We start from the raw sequence: 22,057 nt of genomic DNA, 5'->3' as shown, positions 1-22,057 counted from the left end.
GTGGAATACTAGCATTATAGTGCCATCTGCTGTGAACATATTGATCATAACATCCGCTCAAGACAAGGTCATCCAATATAGGCTTTAAGAGCTGTTTAACAAAATCAAATTTAAACCCAAAGTTAACAACGATCAAATACCTGAGGTAAGCGATGTCAAAATAGACATTCAAATTCATGTAACATTGTGAATATCTATAGCTAGAGAGAGAGAGCGAGAGCCTAGATAGATCTGTTTTAGGCTATATTTATGTGCCAGCTATTATGTTAAGAACTAATTCACACGCAGGACAAAGTCGCAGATGCTCAGGCACAATCTTCATTTGCATAGTGCCCCCCTACTTGTCCTGCCTGCATCCGTCTGTCTCCTCTCACGACCCGTCCACTCAACCCATAATTCCCAGCGTCGGCACAACATGGAAGAGGCCAACAGCTGCAAGATAACACTATTTTGGCTGTAAAATAATTCTAAGAATCGAGCGCCGGGATTAATTTGAACGCTGCGAGTCGGCCGTGGTCATGAGCAAGTAAGTGGGATTGCGTTTGTACCATTTATTTATGCCCGAGGTTGTAAAGATAAGGGGTCGCGCACGACTGAAATCACAGCCGCTCAAGCGAGAGATGCATTTCAGCGCCGAGCATCATTGTTTCTTCTGCAAGATACTGTGGCCATTAGAAACGCTTTTAGCATACAATTTCGATCTGTCTTTGCAGGCGTACATGTATACTCGTCTCTGCGTGCTCTTTACATCGCATTTATCGCCGAATATTCTCGGTGGATTGTGTTACTGTGTGTGGCTATAATTAGTGATGGTGACGAATGGATGAATGGTCATTATATATCACACTTATGAACACGACAAGAACGAGAGAAGCGGTACAATTACAACGCTGTAGTTATTATCAAAGGAACTGTACCCTGGAAGATCCCTATTCTCAGTGTATCAGGTTTCGTTTGTTGTAATGGTAGCGTAGTAAAGCGTGGAGATGGGCTGTTAGCAGTAACGTTAGCTCTTTCATCTGCATGCTATTGCTGGCTAGCCCCGTTCATCGCTTAGTTCAATAAAACGCTTCACTTTGGTTGTGTTTTTTAAGCTTTTCTTTCGTATGTATTCCTGTGGAGAGGTATATGTACACACACGAGTTTGTTTAAAATCTTGTGATGTTAAATTCTCACGGTTCACTCGTTTGCGTTAGTTAGCCGTTAGCTGCTAATGGAGTCATTTAGACCGAGATGTGTTTGGTAATTGTGATGAACGACTAGGTTAGACGCATTTGATAAAAATATTACATTTTGACTCAGTTTAGCTCTGAAAAGTAGGACGTAAACTTATAAACGACGAAAAATGAAAGCATCACTGCACCTAAACTTGCTTTAATTTATAATATCAAATGAATTAAGAGACTGGGCCATATCAATAAGATTAAGTAGCTATCCATTAACGTTAGCTGATCACAATAGAGAACAATGCTGCGGCAACCCGCAGACTCGAAGCTTGGGCCGTTTATTTTCTGAAAAGATGATGGATCTCATATTAATGGTGTTTTAATTATTTGCTGAAACAATTTCCTGCGAGTTTCCGCGAATAAAACCCCAGAGTTTCATAGTCGTGCTTTTAAAGTAAGTTACGGTATCTAATCTAATGATGCTAAGATTAGCTAACAGATTATCAAAAAGGACTGATTTGGATCTTCACATGCAGGGTTTGTTTATATTTATTTTCTTGAACTTGAGCTTTTTAATAATAATCAAAACCAAAGCTATTATTTTTTAAATGATTCCAACTCTGAGTAATCTCCATAATTTCCGTACTATTACATTTTAGACAGCTGACTGATTATAGAAATGTACTCCATTTTCACATTTAGACCATGCATATTATAAATATCCCTGTCAATTTAGCAACAAAGAAATTAAATACAATATAAAATGCTTGCTAAGATAACGTTGTTTTGTTTTTAAATGATACAATGATAGTATAAGACACTGATATAATTGGTGTTTTTTTTTTTGGCTTTCATCTCAACTGCTTCAGTCAGAAGCTTTCTGACCTATAAGATCTTAAATTGTCAACGATTATAACCTTAATTTTAAAGATATGATGTCTCTGGTGGTATATTAAAGCAATGCAACAGAGACAATATCTGATTTTGCTTTGTCATAAAAAGCTTCATTACAATTACAATTGGCCTAAATAAGCCTAATCAAATGACAGAATGCAATGTGCACAATTCCCTGAATCAGCAAGTGTAGTAACTGAAATCACTTGTATTTATGGACCAGGAAAAATTAAGAAAATTAAAGAAAATTATTGACTACTAAACTTACTTTGACTATTCACTGGAGATTTTTTTTTTTCTATAAATAACTAATTTACTACTCGGTAGTTAATGCATCAAGCTACTATGTTAATGTCCTAATCAATCTCATGTTTTCTTGTCTTTATAGCATATTTCATCAATGAACTTTGCCCTTTGGAAGACCCAAGCATGAGTATTATCCAGGACAAGCTAGGCAATGAGTTTTTACGGAACGGAGGCATGGACCCCAACTTCCCCCCCGGCATGATCATGTTCAGCCATTTACCCCCAGTCACCAGTTTCACACGCCTGACTTCACAAACCTCCATGGCGGACCTTCCCCAGGAGATGATCCTTAAGAAGGAGCGTGACTCTCCTGACCATGGTTGTGGCTTTCTCCACAGTATGGGTATCAAACAGGAGAAGCTCAGCGAGTTAGACTACCGCCTCCCAATGTATGCAACGGGAACTGGGACACCAGGAGGAAAAAGCACTGATATGCTGGACATGCCACTTGGCAACCACCAGAATATACTTTTGCATGACCTAAGCCTTGGCAATGTATGTCTATATGATAAATTAGAAGTTATCAATACATGGTACACTCCATACTGTTCTATACTGTCTTAGTGGTTTTTATTATAAGTTGTTTTCCTTTGCTTTATTAGCAGTTTTCTGAAAGACTGGGGAAAGACTCAAAAGAATCTGGGCCTAGAAGAGGGAGAAGAGCAAATGGAGAAGGATCAGAGGGCAAATCCAGAAGGAAACAAGGGGACTCTGCAAAGGTGTGTATGCCTTTTCATAAGTCACTGTGTCATTTAAAGGGCAGAAAACCCTAAAACCGATTTTGAGATGTTAACTGATATGAACAGGATGCACATCAATGAAAACAACAATAGTAGTCATTGTTTATTATTAAATGTCCCCTATTATACAAAATCCACTTGGACATAAATGTGTGTTAGCATCACCCTTCAATAATAAAAATACACCCACTCATATTTCTCATTATACTCATTGTCATATTATTTTTTTAATCGCCTTTCAACCAAACCAGTTTTATTAGACATGCTGTTTTGATTCTCTGAGCAGTGTGACATCATACTGCTCAGGCCCCGCCCATGGCCGCTGACTGACAAAACTATTTTACATTTACATTTCTTCATTTAGCAGACACTTTTATCCAAAGCTACTTAAAAATGGGAAAAATAGAAGCTGTTAAACTAACAATAGGATACAATATGCAAGTGCTATGACCCTTCCAAGTTTAATCTAACGCAGTACGTGTTCTTTTCTTTTTTTATTTAATAAAGATAATAGAATAGAAGATAAGGTGTTAGTATTAATAGATCAAGTGTTGCCGAAAAAGATGCGTCTCCAGTCGTTTCTTGAAAATGGCCACAAAGTCAGCAGCTCTGGTTGAGTTGCGCAGGTAATTCCACCTGCAGGGAACAGACCAGAATAAGGTCAGAGAAAGAGATTTGTGCAGAGTGCAAGTTTCTGGATGGCATGCAAGTCAGGAGTAATGAGTTTAGGTAGGAAGGAGTTGGGTATTACCATAGTGTCCGTCCGTGCTCCAAGCAGCTGTAGCTACAAAAATGTCTCGGAAGAAATCCCTGTGTTCGGTGGCTGGATGTAAAGGCCAATTTATACTTCTGCGTCGAGGGTACGCCGTAATGTGCGGCGTTGGCTACGCACGTAGGCGACGCCGTTATGAGCATTTATACTTCTGCATTCAGGTCTTGGTTGCTCTGCAGTACTGCTCCGAAATGCTAGTTGGCGGCGGAGAGTTTTAATGTTCCACTGTGTTTAGATTCCTCGCGGCTAGGTTACTACAAGCAATAGCGATTGAAAGAGAGTGGATCATGTTGGAGTTGGAGCTTATTGAGGTGGAAAAACAGTTCACTTTAGTGAAATTACTAAAGCTGAAAGGCAGAAATGAGAGAAGACGTCGGAGGAGATGGTACGTGTGGAAATGCGTGAGAAGGTACGTGCGGAAATGCGTAGGAGGAAATGCGATGCTACCAAGCCGACCAATCACCGTTCTTGCGGTCCGCGTCGTCGCGACGTGTAGTTACATTTTTGAAGAGGTGCGCGTCAGGCAACGCGGAAGGGTACGCGGTATGGGACGCGTCTGTGCGTATGCTACGCCGTACCTACTGCGCGCACCCTACGCAGAAGTATAAATTGGCCTTTAGCGTGAACATAAGTCTTCATTCTCTCCTATCATCTGAGCCACTGAGGACACAATGGATTAGTTTTATTTTTGAAGGTAATTCGTTGAAATTAATTGGTCTGCGCAAATCATTTCACTCCAGACTGCTTTCTGAATGAGGGTCGATGCAAAGGGACAATACAAAACATAGACTTAGCTAAAAAGTTGTTGTTCTGGGATGGATCAGTACCGACTGTTTGTGATCCAGCTTATAGTCTCCGGATTGATACTTGTCACGGCAGTAATGAAAGAGAGCGAGCACACTTTATTACAGTTCATCAGAGTTGTTTTGCACATATAAAGTTTACCAGTTTATTAAAGGGCACCTATTATGGAAAATTCACTTTCCCATGGTGTTTGAACATAAATGTGTGTTGGCAGTGTGTGAGCAAAACCACCTTAGAACGCTAGAAATCCACCCAGTGGTTTTTTTACAATCTCAATAAATCATATCCACTGTCTCAGAACGAGCTGTTCTGAGATCCAGCTCTTTGTGACGTAGAAAGTGAGAAAGGGGTTTGATTGACAGTGTGGTTGTGGCATAGACCCTGCCCTCAGTGATCTGCACAGTGCACACCATCCTCCATTTTTTCAACGACAGCCGGTAATATCTCTTGAAAACATAAATGTTCTGTCGTGGGTTAATCCTGTTGTTGTGGCTTAAAAGTTAATCCTCAAGTGTGGATCGTCGTCTACTGTTTGCGATCCACCGTCACCTCCAGTAACAGTAACTGTATTTTATGAATTTTGAGCAAATAACTTAGTCTGTTCAGTCGTTGTCAGCTAATTCAACAACAAATGCGTCTAAAGTTGTTGTCGTCATCGTCCTAGGATGTCTGTTTATATAATTTAAACCTTGTTTGTATAGTGTGTAACCATACATTTTATATATATATATATATATTTATATTTAAAGATATTGTATTAAAAACTGCATATATGTTGTTGTCCTGTAAGTTAGCCATCTTCTCACATTTGCCACAGAAGCACCTGTATGACAAGCTAAACATGACGCAACAGGTCCCTCGTATAAATGTATTTCGCTTGTACGTAGCAAACTTTATCACAGTGTGTGTATGTAAACTCAGCAAAAAAAGAAACGTCCTCTGACTTTCAACTGTTTTTTCTTTCAGTAAACTTAATGTGTGTAAATATTTGTATGAACACTAAAAGAGTCAAAACCATAAGACATAAACTAAAAATGTTTCACAGACATGTGACTAACAGAAAGAGAATAATCTGTCTCTGAATGAAGGGAGGCTCAAAATCAAAAGTACCAGTCAGTATCTGGTGTGGCCACCAGCTGCTTGAAATACTGCAGTGCATCTCCTCCTCATGGACTGGACCAGATTTGTCAGTTCTTGCTGTGAGATGTTACCCCACTCTTCTACCAAGGCACCTGCAAGTTCCTGGACATTTCTGGGGGGAATGGCCCTAGCCCTCACCCTGCGATCCAACAGGTCCCAGACGTGCTCAATGGGATTGAGATCCGGGCTCTTCGCTGGCCATGGCAGAACACTGATATTGCTGTCATGCAGAAACTCACGCACAGAACGAGCAGTATTGCTGGTGGCATTGTCCTGCTGGAGGATCATGTCCAGATGAGCATGCATAAAGGGTACCACATGAGGGAGGAGGATATCTTCTCTGTACCGCAAGGCATTGAGATTGCCTGCAATGACAACAAGCTCAGTCCGATGGTGATGTGATATACCGCCCCAGACCATGACGGACCCCCCACCTCCAAATCGATCCCGCTCCAGAGTACAGGCCTCGGTGTAACGCTCATTCCTTCGACGATAAACACGAATCCGTCCATCACCCCTGGTGAGACAAAACCGTGACTCATCAGTGAAGAGCACTTTTTGCCATTCCTGTCTGGTCCAGCGAAGGTGCGTTTGTGCCCAATGCCATAGGCAGCGTTGTTGCTGGTGATGTTTGGTAAGGACCTGCCTTACAACAGGCCTACAAGCCCTCAGTCCAGCCTCTCTCAGCCTATTGCGGACAGTCTGAGCACTGATGAAGGGATTGTGTGTTCCTGGCGTGACTCGGGCAGTTGTTGTGGCCATCCTGTACCTGTCACGCAGGTGTGATATTTGGATATACCGATCCTGTGCAGGTGTTGTTACACGTGGCCTTCCACTCCGAGGATGATCAGCTGTCCTTCCTGTCTCCCTGTAGCGCTGTCATAGGCGTCTCACAGTACGGACATGGCAATTAATTGCCCTGGCCAAATCAGCAGTCCTCATGCCTCCCTGCAGCATGCCTAATGCACGTTCACGCAGATGAGGAGGGACCCTGGGCATCTTTCTTTGGGTGTTTTTCACAGTCGGTAGACAAGTCTCTTTAGTGTCCTGCGTTTTTAGAACCGTGACCTTAAGTGCCTACTCTCTGTAAGCTGTTAAGGTCTTAATGACCATTCCACAGGTGCATGCTAATTAATTGATTATGGTAAATTGAACATGCATGGAAAACATTGTTTAAACCCTTTACAACTAAGATCTGTAAAGTTATTTGGATTTTTATAACATTATTGTTGAAATACACAGTCCTGAAAAAGGGACGTTTCTTTTTTTGCTGAGTTTAGTTTCAAAAAGCCAGCGTTAGCGCCAGCGTTAGTGTTTGTGTATGTCTGTGTGTGTGTGTGTTGCACATCCATAATTGCAAATGGGACGCGATTACAACTCGATATAAGTACATAAATGTATCAAATAACCATACCAAGACGTACTGGTCCATTCTCATTTGTGTTTATTCTGCCGGAGTCTCTTCGTACTATTTATATATTCCAATTCAAACGTATGCTGAATGACATTCAAAACAGCGCGTCTCTCAGCCCGTCTGCTTAGAGTGACTGCCGATAGGTATCAAGTTACGCCCTCATCCAAAGGCAGGGCGGGGATATGCAGCTCATTTGCATTAAGGTGGTATACCTCAAACAGCTCATTTTTAAAGAGGCCCCAAAATGACATTTTCAAATGGTTATAATAAATTAACTGTGGGGTAATTTGAGCTGAAACTTCACAAATACATTCTGGGGACACCTGAGACCAATATTACATCTTGTAAAAAGGGGCATAATAGGTGCCCTTTAAGAGCCCTGAAAAGTCATAAGGTCTGTATAGATTTGTTTACTGTTAGCTAAAAAAAGTTTCTGTGTATGTTGATAATACAAGTGAAACTCGAAAAATTTGAAATCGTGCAAAAGTTAATTCAACTTAAAAGGTAAAACTAATATATTATATAGACTCATTACATGCAAAGAGAGGTATTTCAAGCCTTTATTTGTTATAATTTTGATGATTATGGTTTACAGCTATGAAAACCTTTAAAAAAAACAATATTCTAATTTTGAATTTGGGGTTTTCATAAGCATTTAAGAACCTTTTAAATGTTCTTCCTCATATTTCAGACCAGTAGATCTACTATAATGCTGGTTTATTGATACTTCTAAGAATAATTTATCAAAACATATTTGATTTGTCTGTGATAGTTATTAGTAGTCTTTAAATGAAGTTTTACGTAACAAGGTTCGGGAGGAGCATGTTCAGGTAATCATCCAATCAGCACAAGAAGAAGCCAGTATAAATAAAGCCTTCCCTTACCTCCTGTCTCATGACTAATTTCTCAGCATTCCACCACCACCCCTTCACCCCACATTCGGCTGGGTCCGCTCATAATATGATCTCTAAAGTTAGGGGGAGTACTCTGGGGTCGGGCCGAATGCAAGCCAAATACGCATTTTAATATTTCATCAGATTTCATTAACATGTAAACTCGTGGAAGAAAAGATTTGTGAGTTTGTTGTCATGGGTTGTTTTTTTTCTATGCATTTTAATATGAATTTGTCTGTATGAGAGTGTTGCAGGTATTTTATTGTATTTTTTTTTTTTTATTGATTGTCTTCCCACCCTATACACTTCTGCTTTACTCCTGATGCCAATCAGAGGTATTATCATGACCTTTCAAAAATAGTGGTGATTTGGGAAGTTTTTACAATATATTTAATATAGCTATGTGTATATGATTTTTTAATGTACAAAATGGATCCTAGGTGCCAAGGTGGAGATTTTTTTAATAGTGTCTATGATTTAAATGGCATTAAAATCGCCGTAGATAAGTATTTTATAATGAATAAATATCAAGATGCGTATAATTGAATGTATAACAAAAGCCTGAAAAAAATAGTTTATTTTATTAACACAAAGTTAAGGAGAAGTTTTAATAATTCTTTTATTTTTGCTGTTTTAGTCACTCATGCTGGATGGGGATTCTGGGCCCCTCTCTCCCAATTCTAAACCGCACATATGCGAGCACTGCAATGCAGCCTTCCGCAGTTCTTATCATCTGCGCAGACATGTGCTCATTCACACAGGTGAGCTGCTTTTACTCCCAATTTCACCAACCTTTTCAGATTCAGACTCAAACAGTATTCATGGGATATTTTGGTCAACAACATTAATGTGAAAATTTTATTTATTTATTTTTTTTTATTGTGCAGGTGAGAGGCCTTTCAGATGCAGTCAGTGTAATATGAGCTTCATACAGAAGTATCTGCTGCAGCGGCATGAGAAAATCCACAGTGGTGAGTCAGTTGACTTTTGTCTTATACTTGGCAAAAACAAATATTATGATGGTGCTGAGATTTAAAAAAAAAAAATTTCTTCACTTGCTCAACAGGGGAGAAACCTTTCAGCTGTGACCAGTGCAACATGCGCTTTATTCAGAAGTACCACATGGAGAGACACAAAAGAACACACAGTGGAGAAAAGCCATATAAATGTGATACCTGTCTACAGGTACGTCCTAACAGAAAATGCTTTTTGACTTTATGACAAATAAAAATGTGGAAGTGGGTAACACTGGGAAGCCTCGCACATTCGTGTTACAAATGGCCACAACTGATTTTGTGTTAAAAATAAGGTGGATACATGTTCTGAGTTTTATTTTTTGCTTTCATGTTGGTTTCTTATGGTTTTGAAAAAAAATGATTATACCATTTTGAAGAATAGTTTAATCACTCATGCACGCATGTGCGTGTGTAACAATCTTAATCATTATTTATTTATTTATCTCTTACGTTTTGTGTTTTTTCTCCTGAATATTGCTTGGAATACATACATTTCATTTGGTGGACAAAAGGTTTTTAAATATTAATAAGCAGTGATATGGTCCCCCCCTTTTTATAAGAAATAATTACAAGAGTATGCCAAACAACTAAATGTTTTATTTTCCAGAATTGCAAGTCAGGTCTGAAAAATCAGATTTGAAATTCAAAAGTGTGAATTACGGCTAGTGCGATATAGCAAAAAAATTACGATATAATGTTACATATCGTTTGGTATCGCTAATTATTGACTTTTTAATATTTTTTTATGTATCCACATTATTTAGGCAAACAATAAATTATATTAGATTTAGCAGTTAAACAAAATAAAATGTAAACAAAAATGTCTTTGTCTTATATTACGATATAAAAGTAAGTGCTAAAGAAACTCTTGAACTTAAATAAAATGTTACAAAATGTGTGCAATGTAAAAGTGTCAAGTCAAGTCAAGTCACATTTATTTATATAGCGCTTTTCACAATACAGATTGTATCAAAGCAGCTTCACACTGATAACATGAAAGTAGCACAACACAGATCAACAACATTGCTAAACACTAAATAATCCCAACTGAGCAAGCTCAAAGCAAGCCAAAAGCAAGGCGACAGTGGCAAGGAACCAAACTCCATCAGAAGTGTAAACATAGAACAATCAAGGCAAACTTTGTGGTAGATCAACATCTGTAATAACTCAACATCTGCAATAAATAGGCGTGTAACGGTTGACAAAATTAATTGACAGTTCGGTTCGATACAAAACAGTGGGGTCACGGTTCGGTACGTTTTCGATACAGCAAAAAGAAACTAATGCCAGAGAAATTTCCTTGATTTATATTTTATTTGTATTTTTAAATTAGTGGGAGTTTTCCTACATCTTGAAGTGTAGTTTTATAAATGGGGATAATCTTTAAAGGATGAACAAATAATGGTTTGGTCATCACATTAAAAATAACTATTAAATATGATCATTTGAGTGCTGGAAAAAGATGGTCTGACGTACGTGAAAACATTTCACTAATACATTTTATAGATGAATTGCCTTTATGTACTTTTAAATAAGTTAATTGTTTTGGACAAAATGATGAACAGGAACCCTTTCTTGCTCCATAGTATTTCTCAAGGACGGATCGATTACTGAAGCACAAGAGAACCTGTGGAGAAGCCATAAAGAAAGGTCTGGACCCAGGGATGCTGGACCTTGGAGACGAGGACGTGGGACAAGGTAGCTACTTACTCACTCAGGGAAACACCAGCGCCCCACCACGCAAAAGGGGCAAGTCCAAAAGTGGCAATGACGGAGGAGAGCGGCGAAGGAAGAAAGGAGCATCTGCGGGAGGAGTGCAGATGGCACGAGGACTTGGCCCACATGATTATACTTTGGACATGCCCAGTGGGTCAGGGGCATCTTCTTCAGGGGCTCTGGCTGAGACGAGCATGGACCACCAGCATGGACGCACAACCAAGCATGTCTTCAAGAAAGGTGGCCACAAGGGTATGGATAAGAGTGAGGTTTCGATGGAGGAGGTCAACCATGAGCAGAAGCTGCTGGCACAGAAGCAAGGCTCTATGGACCTGTCTGGAGCCGGAAGTATGGATGGTCTCAGCCTTCTCCAAACGTCTGGTGGCCCCAAACAAGGAGGTACCAGCAGCAACTACGACGATGCAATGCAGTTTTTGAAAAAAAGACGCTACCTGCATGCTGCAAACAGCAGTGCTGCAGCTGACTTCAGCTCTGTCCACCTTCCGCAGCCGACGGTCATCCAAGGTGGCATAGGAGAACCAACACTAGCCTTGCTTGACACCTCGCCTTTGGTAAGCATTGACAAGCATGACAAATCAGGCATCCCAGATGAGGTGCTGCAGAGCCTGTTGGACCACTACAGCCACAAATCTGATGGCTCTCACCACGATGTGACATTTGATCTGCAAGATTCACACCATGTGGAATTGCAGCCTGCCTCCACCACTTCTGAAATGGATGAGGGATCTCCTGGCTCTGGAGACAAGAGCGGGGTGATGAACGAGTACTCCAAGTTCTTGCTCCAGACCCTGGAGAGAACCAGCCATAGCAGCAGTTTCATTTTGGGCCCATCCGGACCCTTCCCAAACCTCCTATCATCTAGCAGCAGCCCTGTTGGCACACTCTTCCCAGAAAAGAACATCTATACCACCTCACCACTGGATTGTGGATTTGGACAGCCCATTTCCTCCCCTCTTGCACCTTCCTCTTCAACTTCTATAAGCAAGTCCCATTTTGGTATGCTGGTAGGTTCTCCGTCACCCTCCCATGCCTCACCATCCTCCCAGCAGGCCTTTCATCTCAGTAGTCTGGAGCCAGTCCCTCACCAGCAGCTTACTCCATCTCAAGAGCTCACCGACCAGCTGGAGAAGCAGCACTCGCCACCGTACACTCTCGCAACTCAGGAGCTGACCAATGGCAGCCAGAAAGACCAGCAGACCAAGGACGGCAGATCTTCGGTTAATGGCAGCAACAACGGGAATGGCAACGGTGGCGGCTCATCTAATGGCTCTGTCTATCCTGACCTCGCTGCCCTGGATCCATCTAAAGAAGTGGACATGCGTTCTACCTACCAGATAGAGAACTTTGCCCAAGCCTTTGGCTCTCAGTTCAAGTCTGGTTGCCGAACCCCACTTGGTTACGGTGGTGACCCGCGAGTGGGAGTTACAGAGGTCGACCACAGGATACAGCGGACTGAATTCTCAGGGTATACTAGTCTCTTAGCAGATGTCAATGAGCCGATTAGCTCAGGATCCAAAACTCCCACAAGCCAAAGCTACAGGTAAAGGTTAAGGGAGCTCACCTTACCCTGTTATGTGGGATGAGGACTGTTTCTAATGCGTCCCTCTCCTTGCTGAGTAAAACTTTAATTATTACACTGCCATTAAATGTCAATAGAAGACGTTACCAGGGAAGGTCTACAAGACCTCAAATGCAATTTGTTTTTAATGTGTTTTAGTCTTTTTGTTTTATTAGTGTAGTGGATGTAAGGCTAGAATTAAATGAAATTTCCAGCGATATTAGAGGCTAGCGAAGGACTTTTTCAGAAACCTTGTATGTCTTAGCAATCATAGTCCAGTTGTAAGATTAAGTTAATAATGTTATTATTAACTCAACTTGATTTACAATAATAACAGATGTCAGGGAGTGGCCCAGTATTCAATGGCAAAAATGTATTGTCTGTTACAATGATCTAAAGTATTACTCAGGAAAAAGCAGTAACTTTTTTTTAAACAGGGTGTGCTAGCGCCCTTTTTTTTACAGGTGTACTTTTTTAAATGACAGTGAAGCTTTTTGTTTTGGAAATTCCTTGAAGAAAAAGACAAAGCCAATCGGGAAACTGCGTGTTCAGTGCTATGACACTGGTGACTCTTTCCACTTCTTGTGCGTTTGTAAAGTTTATGGTACTTCTAATATCAATGTGTAAACACTTTCATCCCTAAGGTCCATGTTTAAAACAAACAAAAAAACATGCTGGTTGTCAAGTAGGCAGATACAAACATTCTTGAGTATGTAGATATTTATTTGAAGCTACATCGAATTTGCATAACTAATGTCTCAGGGTGAGCAGTGATTCTTATCCCTTTCTTTAAACTTTACTTTTTGTCATCTGACATCACTTTGATCTCTCAAGGAATCAAATAAGCACTTTTATAAACCACTGAAAGCAAGAATTCAGATTCAGGACACATAAAACTATTATTTTTGATGAAGAAAGCTGTGATTTCTTTCTTTTTTTTTAAGTGGAGGAGGAAACGGCAGATTTGCTATGACAAAGGGCATTTTTAATATTCATTGGAAGGGTATAGGTGATATTTTGTTCCTTTAATTGAAAACACTGTTATTGGACATGAATGACACTTTTTTATAGTTGTAGGGCTACTTCGAAGCATTTTTGTGCTGAAGGAGTTCTGGTATCATAACCTTTTGACTTGGGCTGAGCAGCATCATTTGGAGTTCTACCTCTTATATTGTGGTTTTGAATTGAATGCCTGACACAATTGCAAGCTTCCTTTTTAAATATTTGGAGGTGGGAACCTAATGAATTGGAAGTAAAGGACCTAAACCTGTGGTGTTTTTGTTTTTAAATGAGCAGTGAATTAGGAAAAGACTTTATGTTGAGACGAGGTGTTTTCTTCCCAATGCAATTTTTGATGTCCTTTTGAAAGAGTGGTGGGCTGCTTTGTCTTCCTGGTTTTTGGCCCATGCAGCAAGACTCTGTCCCGTGTGAGGCCTTTCGGTGGTCTTGCCGTGTTTCCCTGCCTTTTACGTAAACCTGTCCCAGAGAAATGCCATGGGTGCGATGCTATCAAGAACAAAGTCCGAATGCTGCACTCAAATTGTTCCATGCTTTTATAGAATGAAATGAAAAAAATAAAAAATAAGGAAAAACAAGTGGCGTGAAAAATAGGATTGACCTTAATACCTCATATCATTGTACAAATGAGAAACCAGGGACATGTTTCATGTAGTGAAAATATTGTAGTATGTGTATAATCATTTAATGCCACCTGTGTTTACAGTTAAAGCTGATTTCTTGGAATACAAATGTACTTTTTTTTTTTCTTCTGTTAAGCGGTGATGCCAAGCAGTGTTTCATTGTAGAATAATCCCTAGAATTTCATGAAATGTCTTGTTTCCCCCTTGTTTTTGTTACTTGCCACGTGTTTTTCTGATATGATTTCTAGAGAGACTTTGTTTACAATAATGTACAAAAACACTAAAAATGTTTTTGTTTTCGTTTTGTTTCTGATATGCATGATATGAAGTTGTTTTTATGGCTTTCTTCTGATCACTTTTGCACCAAATGTTTGTAGCATATATGTCCCCAACTTCAGTCTCATTTGTCACAGGGCTGTACGTGTCAGATGACTTTATAAATGATTAGATAAGCCAATAAAAACTTTTTGTTATAAAAAAAACCCCAAGACATATTTGTTGAGATAAGGTTAATGAACTTAAGGGCAGCTGATGTCAAGACAGCAAATGGGAATGAGTGTTTTCATACTGGGATGTTTTTTTAGCTTTTAGTAGATTATTAGATACTATACATTATAATATAAAATGTAGTTACGTTACCATTTGCCAAACTTTTATTCTTAATTCATATACAACATTTACTCACCTCAATTTTTATGGCATATGACAGCTGCATAAAAACAAAAAATATTTGAGGTTACCAAAATATACTACATATAGAAAAAAAATAAATAAATAATTGTCCGTTGCTGTCAATGTAACAAACCCTGATAGACTTTTTAAAATGCTTGCCATAACGATATTTACTGAATCTTTATCTGTTCTGTACCACCAGGAGGCAGCAAAATAGCAGTTCTTTTATGAAGGACCCTTGGCACAAATTATTTTGTTGCAGCAAAAACGGATCAGATGGTATCAGACCAAAACAAGTGATTTACCATTTATTTGTCTGACAGGGAAAAACCATGTGCTGTTATTGGATGTTGTCAAATCTGATGCATAACATGAGTAAACATCACTTCTTCTGGGCAAGGCTTTTCTAGGGACCATAAATATTGATGGGAGTGTGAGAATTGACTTGACAATTTATATAATTTTTTTTAACTGTAAATGTATCTTTTTTGACTCTATTGGTATAAAATGGACAGAGTATACACCTACAGAAAAATGAAACTTTATTCATAATTTCATGATTGTATTCCTTAGTGTAAAACAGTGATCAAACTTAAAGTACAGTACAAAGGGATTTGTTTTACGAGCTTGTACAAGGAGATTTCATGTTGTGGGGAAATGGAAATTTACTTAGTTTACTGAATGGAGATAATTATTTTTCTTTTTTTGTGTGTACATTTCCTCTGTGAAGCTATCAAATGTATATATTACAGTCTGAACCAGGTCACCCATGTATCTTGATCAAAACAGACCTGTTGCATAATGGCTGTCCTTTAATTGTTCTTTATTTGCCATCTGTAAAGATTGGGTTGGACTTCAGGTAAGTGGAGTCAGTCAGTGACTTAGCAACAGGACAATTTCATTTTCCAGTAAGTCAGTCTTCACCTTTATGATGCTTTGAACTTTGGTCAAAATTTACAATAGTCTATTTCATTATGTTTTTAGCCTTTCATTGCATGACAGACTGTGTTTAAGCCAATGGTTTTGTCAACAACAGTAATATTTTAGTCATTTAGTCAGCCACATTATAGTGCCTCTCTGATTCAGCTCTCATAACCATAGAGTAATATAAAAGTCAGGCTAAATAATAAATATGAAGCTGTCTGTTACAATAACGATTTAGCTGGACCGATCTTTGATACTTGCACATTACATCTCAGAAGAGAGGCAAAGTTTGTTAGGTGCTCTAGATTAATAAAACACTTAATAACTAATACACTTACATGTGACTAATCTTTTATGACTATGATTGTCATTTGTCCAAAATGTCTTGAGTAATGATTTTTGCTGGAAATGTTGTAAAATACTTTGGTGTCAAAGGTCCCCAAATTAAGCAGGTTTATAAATTATTAGGTTAAAAAATATTTCACAGACATAAGCCAGGGGCCTGTTTCAATAAGGAGGTTCAACCAACACTGAGTTAAAGGCAGGGTAGGTAAGTTTGAGAAACTAGTGGGAAATTGCTGGATTTTGAAAGTATCCAACAGAGAAACAGAGGGAGCATAGAGCATGAAGTGACATCACCTTTTTTTGCATTGTTTGCCTGCGCTGACTGTATATGCAGGTACAGGTGGTACTGGGAATTTTGACTTCTCTTTCTCTGCCTTAATTGTGAGACTTCCTATCTTCAGACTGGTACGTGCCTCTCCTCTTTTGAAATGAGCGAGTTAACCGGGTGTGCACGTGTGGGCAGCTCCTGTATCAGCAGGGGTGGTTGCCATAGTAGCGAGGGAGACTGACAGTTGCCCATCCGATCATTGCTTTTGTTCCGAATGGAAAGAGTATCTGTGTTTATTGCAGCCCTGAGAGGACTACAGACACTTCTATTGGTAGCATATATGTATTGGTATATAAAGACAGTTTAAACAAATTTGGGGAAAAGTGTTTTAGAAACAAACTGCCTACCCTGCCTTTAAAACTTTAAAACACTGAGTTGATTTCCCCTGAGATGGAAAACTCGGTTTTTGGTTTCAGAACAGCTGGATTGAGTTTGTTTAATCCATAGACAGTAAAGGTTCAATCAACTCTTGAGTTAAGCACGTGCACCCCGACCTGCCATGTTCAACGCTTGCCGTAAAGCAAATCAAATTTTTTTTAGTTTTCTTAGGTCTCAATCGCACTACAGAAACGCAACCCGATCTGGCAATCATAGCATGGATATATCAGATAAAGGACCGCAAAGCAGTTGCATAAGTGCATTTCACCATGTCACGACTTGAACCACTGAAACGATTTTGAAAACATTTTAAGGTAAAATTTCTTAGTGTTGCTTTAAAATCAGAATTTTTGGGTGAACTAACCCTTTAATACCCAGTGTAAACAGGGTTTTATTTAAAAATGGTGCAAATGCAATTAAGCATATATTTATAAATTAACATTTAAACAGCTTCAGTCAACTAACTTTAGGTGTGTTCTATTTAAATCAAAGTATCGTGAGAGCGACACACTAGAGGTGTGTTCGACATCGGCTGCGGATGGATGTAGCCGATCGGCGAGAGTAGCCGCGTGCAGGCGGGGAGGAGCTGCAAACGGAGACATGAAGCCGGACTCTTTCTGGTTCCCGTAGTGACCGCTCACATGGTGTTTAAAAGCGACACACTTGTACTCAAGAGTTGAGTACAAGAGTTAACTCAAGAGTTGACACACTAGATCTGTGTTGTACTACTTTCATGTTATCACTGTGAAGCTGCTTTGATATAATCTGTATTGTGAAAAGCGCTATATAAATAAATGTGACTTGACTTGACTTGTTTGCCAGAGCCCATCTAACGGAGAGCCGTGGCACTTCCTATTAGCCCCATTGTGCATCACCTTGGTTGCAGTTCCATTAGAATTCCACTGGAGGTGATCGCGGGTGAGTGCAGAATGAATGGGAGTCTATGGGGCTAAACAGCTAAATGTGTCTCTTTCACCTGCTAGTCGTTAAATCAAAATAGATTTTATTGTTGATTCCGCAAGTTCAATATAGATTATAGGCCAAAAGTGGAATGAACGAGTACTTAGGTCCTTTTGATTTCTTACAGGTTAGGCTGTTGTTGGCCGGAACACACTAGCATTCTGCTATTGTGTGACGTCATCACATTTTTCAACGGATTTTTAGAATAGATAAGTGAACTTAAAAATGCAATTTTCAGCTGAGTGTATTTTCTTAGCCCTCCCTTTTGAATGCAACTTTCAAATTACTTGACAAAAAATTACATCCTGAGAAAAGTGGATTTCTGGGGGTGAAACCCCATTGACTCCCATTCATTCTGCACTCGACCGCGAGCGCCCCCGCATGGACAGAGACGCGTTACTGCAGCCAGTCCAGAACCCGGAAGTAACCAGCCAGTGCCAATTCTCTTCAATTAGACATTCTCTGTGTTTGCATACTTTACCACAGCTGAAGTAGCCTGGATGCCAGCGCGAACTCTGCCCACAACATTTTTTGGTCGGGAAGTTCGGTCTGGACTCGATCCATTGAGGAGTAATTATGTTCAGGTAAAAATGTTCGCGTCAATCAAATTGCCAGGGCGGGCTTTATACGATGATGGACAGATGATCAGCAGGGACGTAATCATCACGTTATCAAAGCGCTTAACTGGTTTCCCTCAGAGATGACTGCAGCTGGAGAATTGAGATGTATCCACCGTCGCGTTTGTTGTAAAATGAATCGACAGCACATTAATTTTAATAGAACAGAAAACTGCAATCAAGGCATTTGTCGATTCGGAAAGATATTCGGCAAAAGTGTAACTTATCAGCTGGCTCTGACGGTGGCTAAGAAGATGGGACGTAATGAAAAGCATCTGGTCGTTGTGGTCTCTCCTTTGGTCGCACTCATGAAGGACCAAGTGAAAGAAGCAACACTCGTTATTTTACTTCTAAAATAAGTAAGTTCTGTTGTTGACAACTATGCTATGCAAAGTATTTGACTTACTGCGTTGCTCTGATTGGTTGTAGGTCTGTCCGACTATCCAATAGAGTGCAGAGTTGTTGTTTTTTTCCTGGTTCGGTTAAGACACGTCTCAAAGCCCAACGGAGCGGTATCAGACTTATATTTTGACTAGAATATGAGTATGACGAAGTTGGGCTACAGCTGAAGTGAAATAAATGCAACATTTGTCAAACAGAAATTTCAGACACATTTCTATTCAAAACATGGCTGCTACAGCATCTGTTTGAACAACAATAAAGTTCAAAATAAGCCTACATCAATGAGGTGGAGTCAAAATTTTTTAATCAGTTTTATTTTGATAAACATGACAAAATATATCACGACTACATGAAAAGACTTTACTGTGTTAAAAAACTGATTTGTGAGCTTTTAGTGGAACTAAAGGTGTGAGAATAAACACGAAGCGCACGTGATCGTTGTCATCTGGTAAAATCCGGCGAATTGTGGAACAGCTGTGTCATCGTCAGAGCTTGTGCAGCCTCTCGAGCTACTCTCGAATCGCTCTCGCGGTACTTTGATAGCGTCAATATAACGGCAACCCTTTAGCGTCAATATAACACGCACAGAGTATGGGTAGGTTTAGGTCTGGGGTAGGGTTAGGGTTAGACTTGGAGGCGCCTTCTGCCCTATGTATCTGCGGCTCATATTGACACTAAAGGGTGCTACGCTTTGGCAAAAGCGTCATATATGACGCCTTGGGATGAGAACGGGCTGAAACATCATGTGAATGGTCACTACGGGAACCAGAAAGTGTCCGACTTCACGTCTCCGTTTGCAGCTCCTCCCCGCCTGCACGTGGCTACTCTTGCCGATCGGTTACATCCAGAAGCAGATGTCAAACACACCTTTAGGCTTGTTGATTGAGATGAGCAAAATCTGCGCAGAACTGATCACTGGTGATCAGCGCAAGATGCATGGCGGTTAGAAATGTAATAAGCTTGTAATAAGTTTTGTAATAAGCTGTCATTTAAAAGAAGTCTAAGGTGCTATGTGTTGATGTAGGTTTTTATATTTTCTTTTTTCTTGATTATAATAATTGTAAATGTATTTTTCGCCTTGTCATGAATTGAAATTAGAAGATTGTATGTATGTACATGTGTATGTTTTTATGTATGTATGTATATATATATGAAATGTGTATATGATAACTGTGATGATTGAAATGTTGTTGTTGTTGTAATGTAAATTTTTAGAATGGACCCCAGGAAGACTAGCTGACTGTACAGACTTTCAGCTAATGGGATCCTTACAAATAAACAAATAAACAAATAAACAAACATGAAAAAAAAAAAAAAAAAAAAAAAAGTGTCGGAAGTGTCGGATTCTACAGTCGTGCGCAGTTGCTCTCCACCGACTGCGCTGATCAAAAGCATGATGGGAAACGACTTGCTGACGACACAGCTTAATGGTCATTGATTTTTAACAACCATGATGTATTGTTCTCTTTTAAAATGTTTGATTTTAAAACTCTGATATCATGTTTTGGTAACACTTTAGAATACTGTATCTTACTTACTGCAGAATTAATAAGGAATTATTGACGAACTAATAGGTAATTCTTCATTAACGACTTCTTCACTACTGTTAACTACTAAGGAAGATGTGTTAACTAATCAGTATGTAATATAATTTTATGATTGTGTTAAGTATCAGTTAGTTAATCAATAACTAATGAATTCTGTCATACCTCCTGAAGAACTACTATTAATTATCTACTAATTAAGGTTCAAGAAAAATAACTAAGAAGTAACTACTGAACAGTCATACAAAACTAACCTCAGATTATTTGTATATTTTATATACAGTACTGTGTGTGTCTGTTTTCCTCAGCATAGAATGCCACTGAGTAAATTCATGTATTTGAGGCAACGACTGAGGGAAACTGAAAATATAGAGAACTTATTAGTAATTAATAAATAAGTATCAAATAATTCTGCAGGAATTACTTAGAAGCTGGAACAGTATTCTAAAGTGAAAATATAGGGAACCCATTAGTAATTAATAAAGAATTATCAAATAATTATCTAGGAATTAGGCTACTTATAATCTGAAACAGTCTTCTAAAGTGAAAATATAAGGAACTTATTAGTAATTAATAATTAACTTTTAAATAGTTCTTCAGGAATTACTTAGAACCTGGAACAGTATTCTAAAGTGAAAATACAGGGAACCCATTAGTAATTAATAAATAATTATCATATTAATTATCTAGGAATTAGGCTACTTATAACCTGAAACAGTCTTCTAAAGTAAAAATATAAGGAACTTATTAGTAATTAATAAATAATTATTAGATAGTCCTTCAGGAATTACTTAGAACCTGGAACAGTATTCTAAAGTAACAATATAGGGAACCCATTAGTAATTAATAAAGAATTACCACATACTTCTGACTCAAATCAAACTTACTGTAAATAAAAAAATATTAGCCTATATATATATTAACGTAATCATCTAAACCTTTGTAAAATACACGACAGTTACTTGCGACAAAGGCGAAGAGAAGTGAAAAAGGCAACAGTGGCAAGGAACCAAAACTCCATCAGGTGACAGAATGGAGAAAAAAACCTTGGGAGAACCCAGGCTCAGTGTACGTGGCTACCGCCATATTGCCGGAACTTGAATGGTGCAAAAGAAGTTTAAAATGTATAAGAACTAAGTATAATAATAAGGTGTTATATACATAACATTCCGGTTCACGGGGACTTTAAATTACATCCAGTTTATTAGCAACACTGTGCACGAGCGTGAATCCCGCGATATCAGTTTTTGATCTCACAGGTGTCAGACCCACTGCAAGAAGCGAGAGCTGTCCGGCTTGCCTGCGCTTTTTTCACTCCTGTTCTCACTGCAGCCGCCAACTCTCGCAAACATTTCAGGTTAGGCAAGGCGCATCTCAAACAAGCTAATAGCTTAGGCTTGTTTGAGATGAGCAAAATCTGCGCAGAATCGATCCCCGGTGATCAGCGCGAGATGCATGCCGGTTAGAAATGTGTCCGAGAACGGTCCGCCTGGCTCTGATGTCATGCCGACGTATGTCAAAAAACTCTCGCGAGCGCAAGGTGGAAAGGTCAGATTCTGCAGTCGCGCGCAGTTGCTCTCCACCCGACTGCGCTGATCAAAAGCATAATGGGAAACGACGACACAGCTTAATGCTCATTGGTTTAAACAACAGTGATGTAGATAAATATTCCATATTCATAAAGCTAAATTCTCCAAATCAAGGCCATGTTTTAATTTTTTTTCAAATTGAAACCGATATATTGTGAGTCTCTTAAACGGGTTAAAAATAAGAAAGCTATGTCAGTAACTAAAATATACTCTAAAAT

General features: G+C 39.1%; 1 protein-coding gene and 1 pseudogene across 4 annotated transcripts; one reads left to right on the top strand and one right to left on the bottom strand.

Moving 5' to 3' along the window:
* Positions 1-38: 38 nt before the first annotated feature.
* znf281b (zinc finger protein 281b) lies at positions 39-14,562 on the top strand. 4 transcript variants are annotated; one of them, XM_039691121.2, is made up of 7 exons: positions 39-145; positions 2,449-2,861; positions 2,969-3,085; positions 8,767-8,890; positions 9,017-9,100; positions 9,196-9,314; positions 10,732-14,562. In XM_039691121.2, the coding sequence occupies exons 2-7, from the start codon at positions 2,490-2,492 to the stop codon at positions 12,424-12,426; spliced, it is 2,511 nt and encodes an 836-aa protein (XP_039547055.2). In that variant the 5' UTR covers positions 39-145; positions 2,449-2,489; the 3' UTR covers positions 12,427-14,562. The 4 variants fall into 4 exon arrangements, with proteins under 4 accessions (XP_039547055.2, XP_039547054.2, XP_039547053.2 ...); XM_039691120.2 differs by lacking the exon at positions 39-145 and adding an exon at positions 221-526; XM_039691119.2 differs by lacking the exon at positions 39-145 and adding an exon at positions 558-1,703 and having other exon boundaries at positions 2,972-3,085.
* LOC148971458 (uncharacterized) lies at positions 6,107-6,821 on the bottom strand (annotated as a pseudogene).
* Positions 14,563-22,057: the final 7,495 nt, after the last annotated feature.

Source organism: Pimephales promelas, chromosome 17, assembly GCF_988280905.1.
Source record: "Pimephales promelas chromosome 17, fPimPro1.hap1.1, whole genome shotgun sequence".
NCBI classification, from domain to species: Eukaryota; Metazoa; Chordata; class Actinopteri; order Cypriniformes; family Leuciscidae; genus Pimephales; species Pimephales promelas.
The sequence above is the reverse complement of the archived record's forward strand: the minus strand, read 5'-3'. Positions and strand labels throughout refer to the sequence as shown.

Bases quoted from the DNA above. Each gene is read 5' to 3' on its own strand.
- znf281b (XM_039691118.2), top strand. From the start codon at position 1,643: ATGATGCTAAGATTAGCTAACAGATTATCAAAAAGGACTGATTTGGAT. The intron at 1,704-2,448 runs GTTTGTTTATAT...TTGTCTTTATAG, and splicing joins TTTGGATCTTCACATGCAGG to CATATTTCATCAATGAACTT. The intron at 2,862-2,968 runs GTATGTCTATAT...TTGCTTTATTAG, and splicing joins ATGACCTAAGCCTTGGCAAT to CAGTTTTCTGAAAGACTGGG.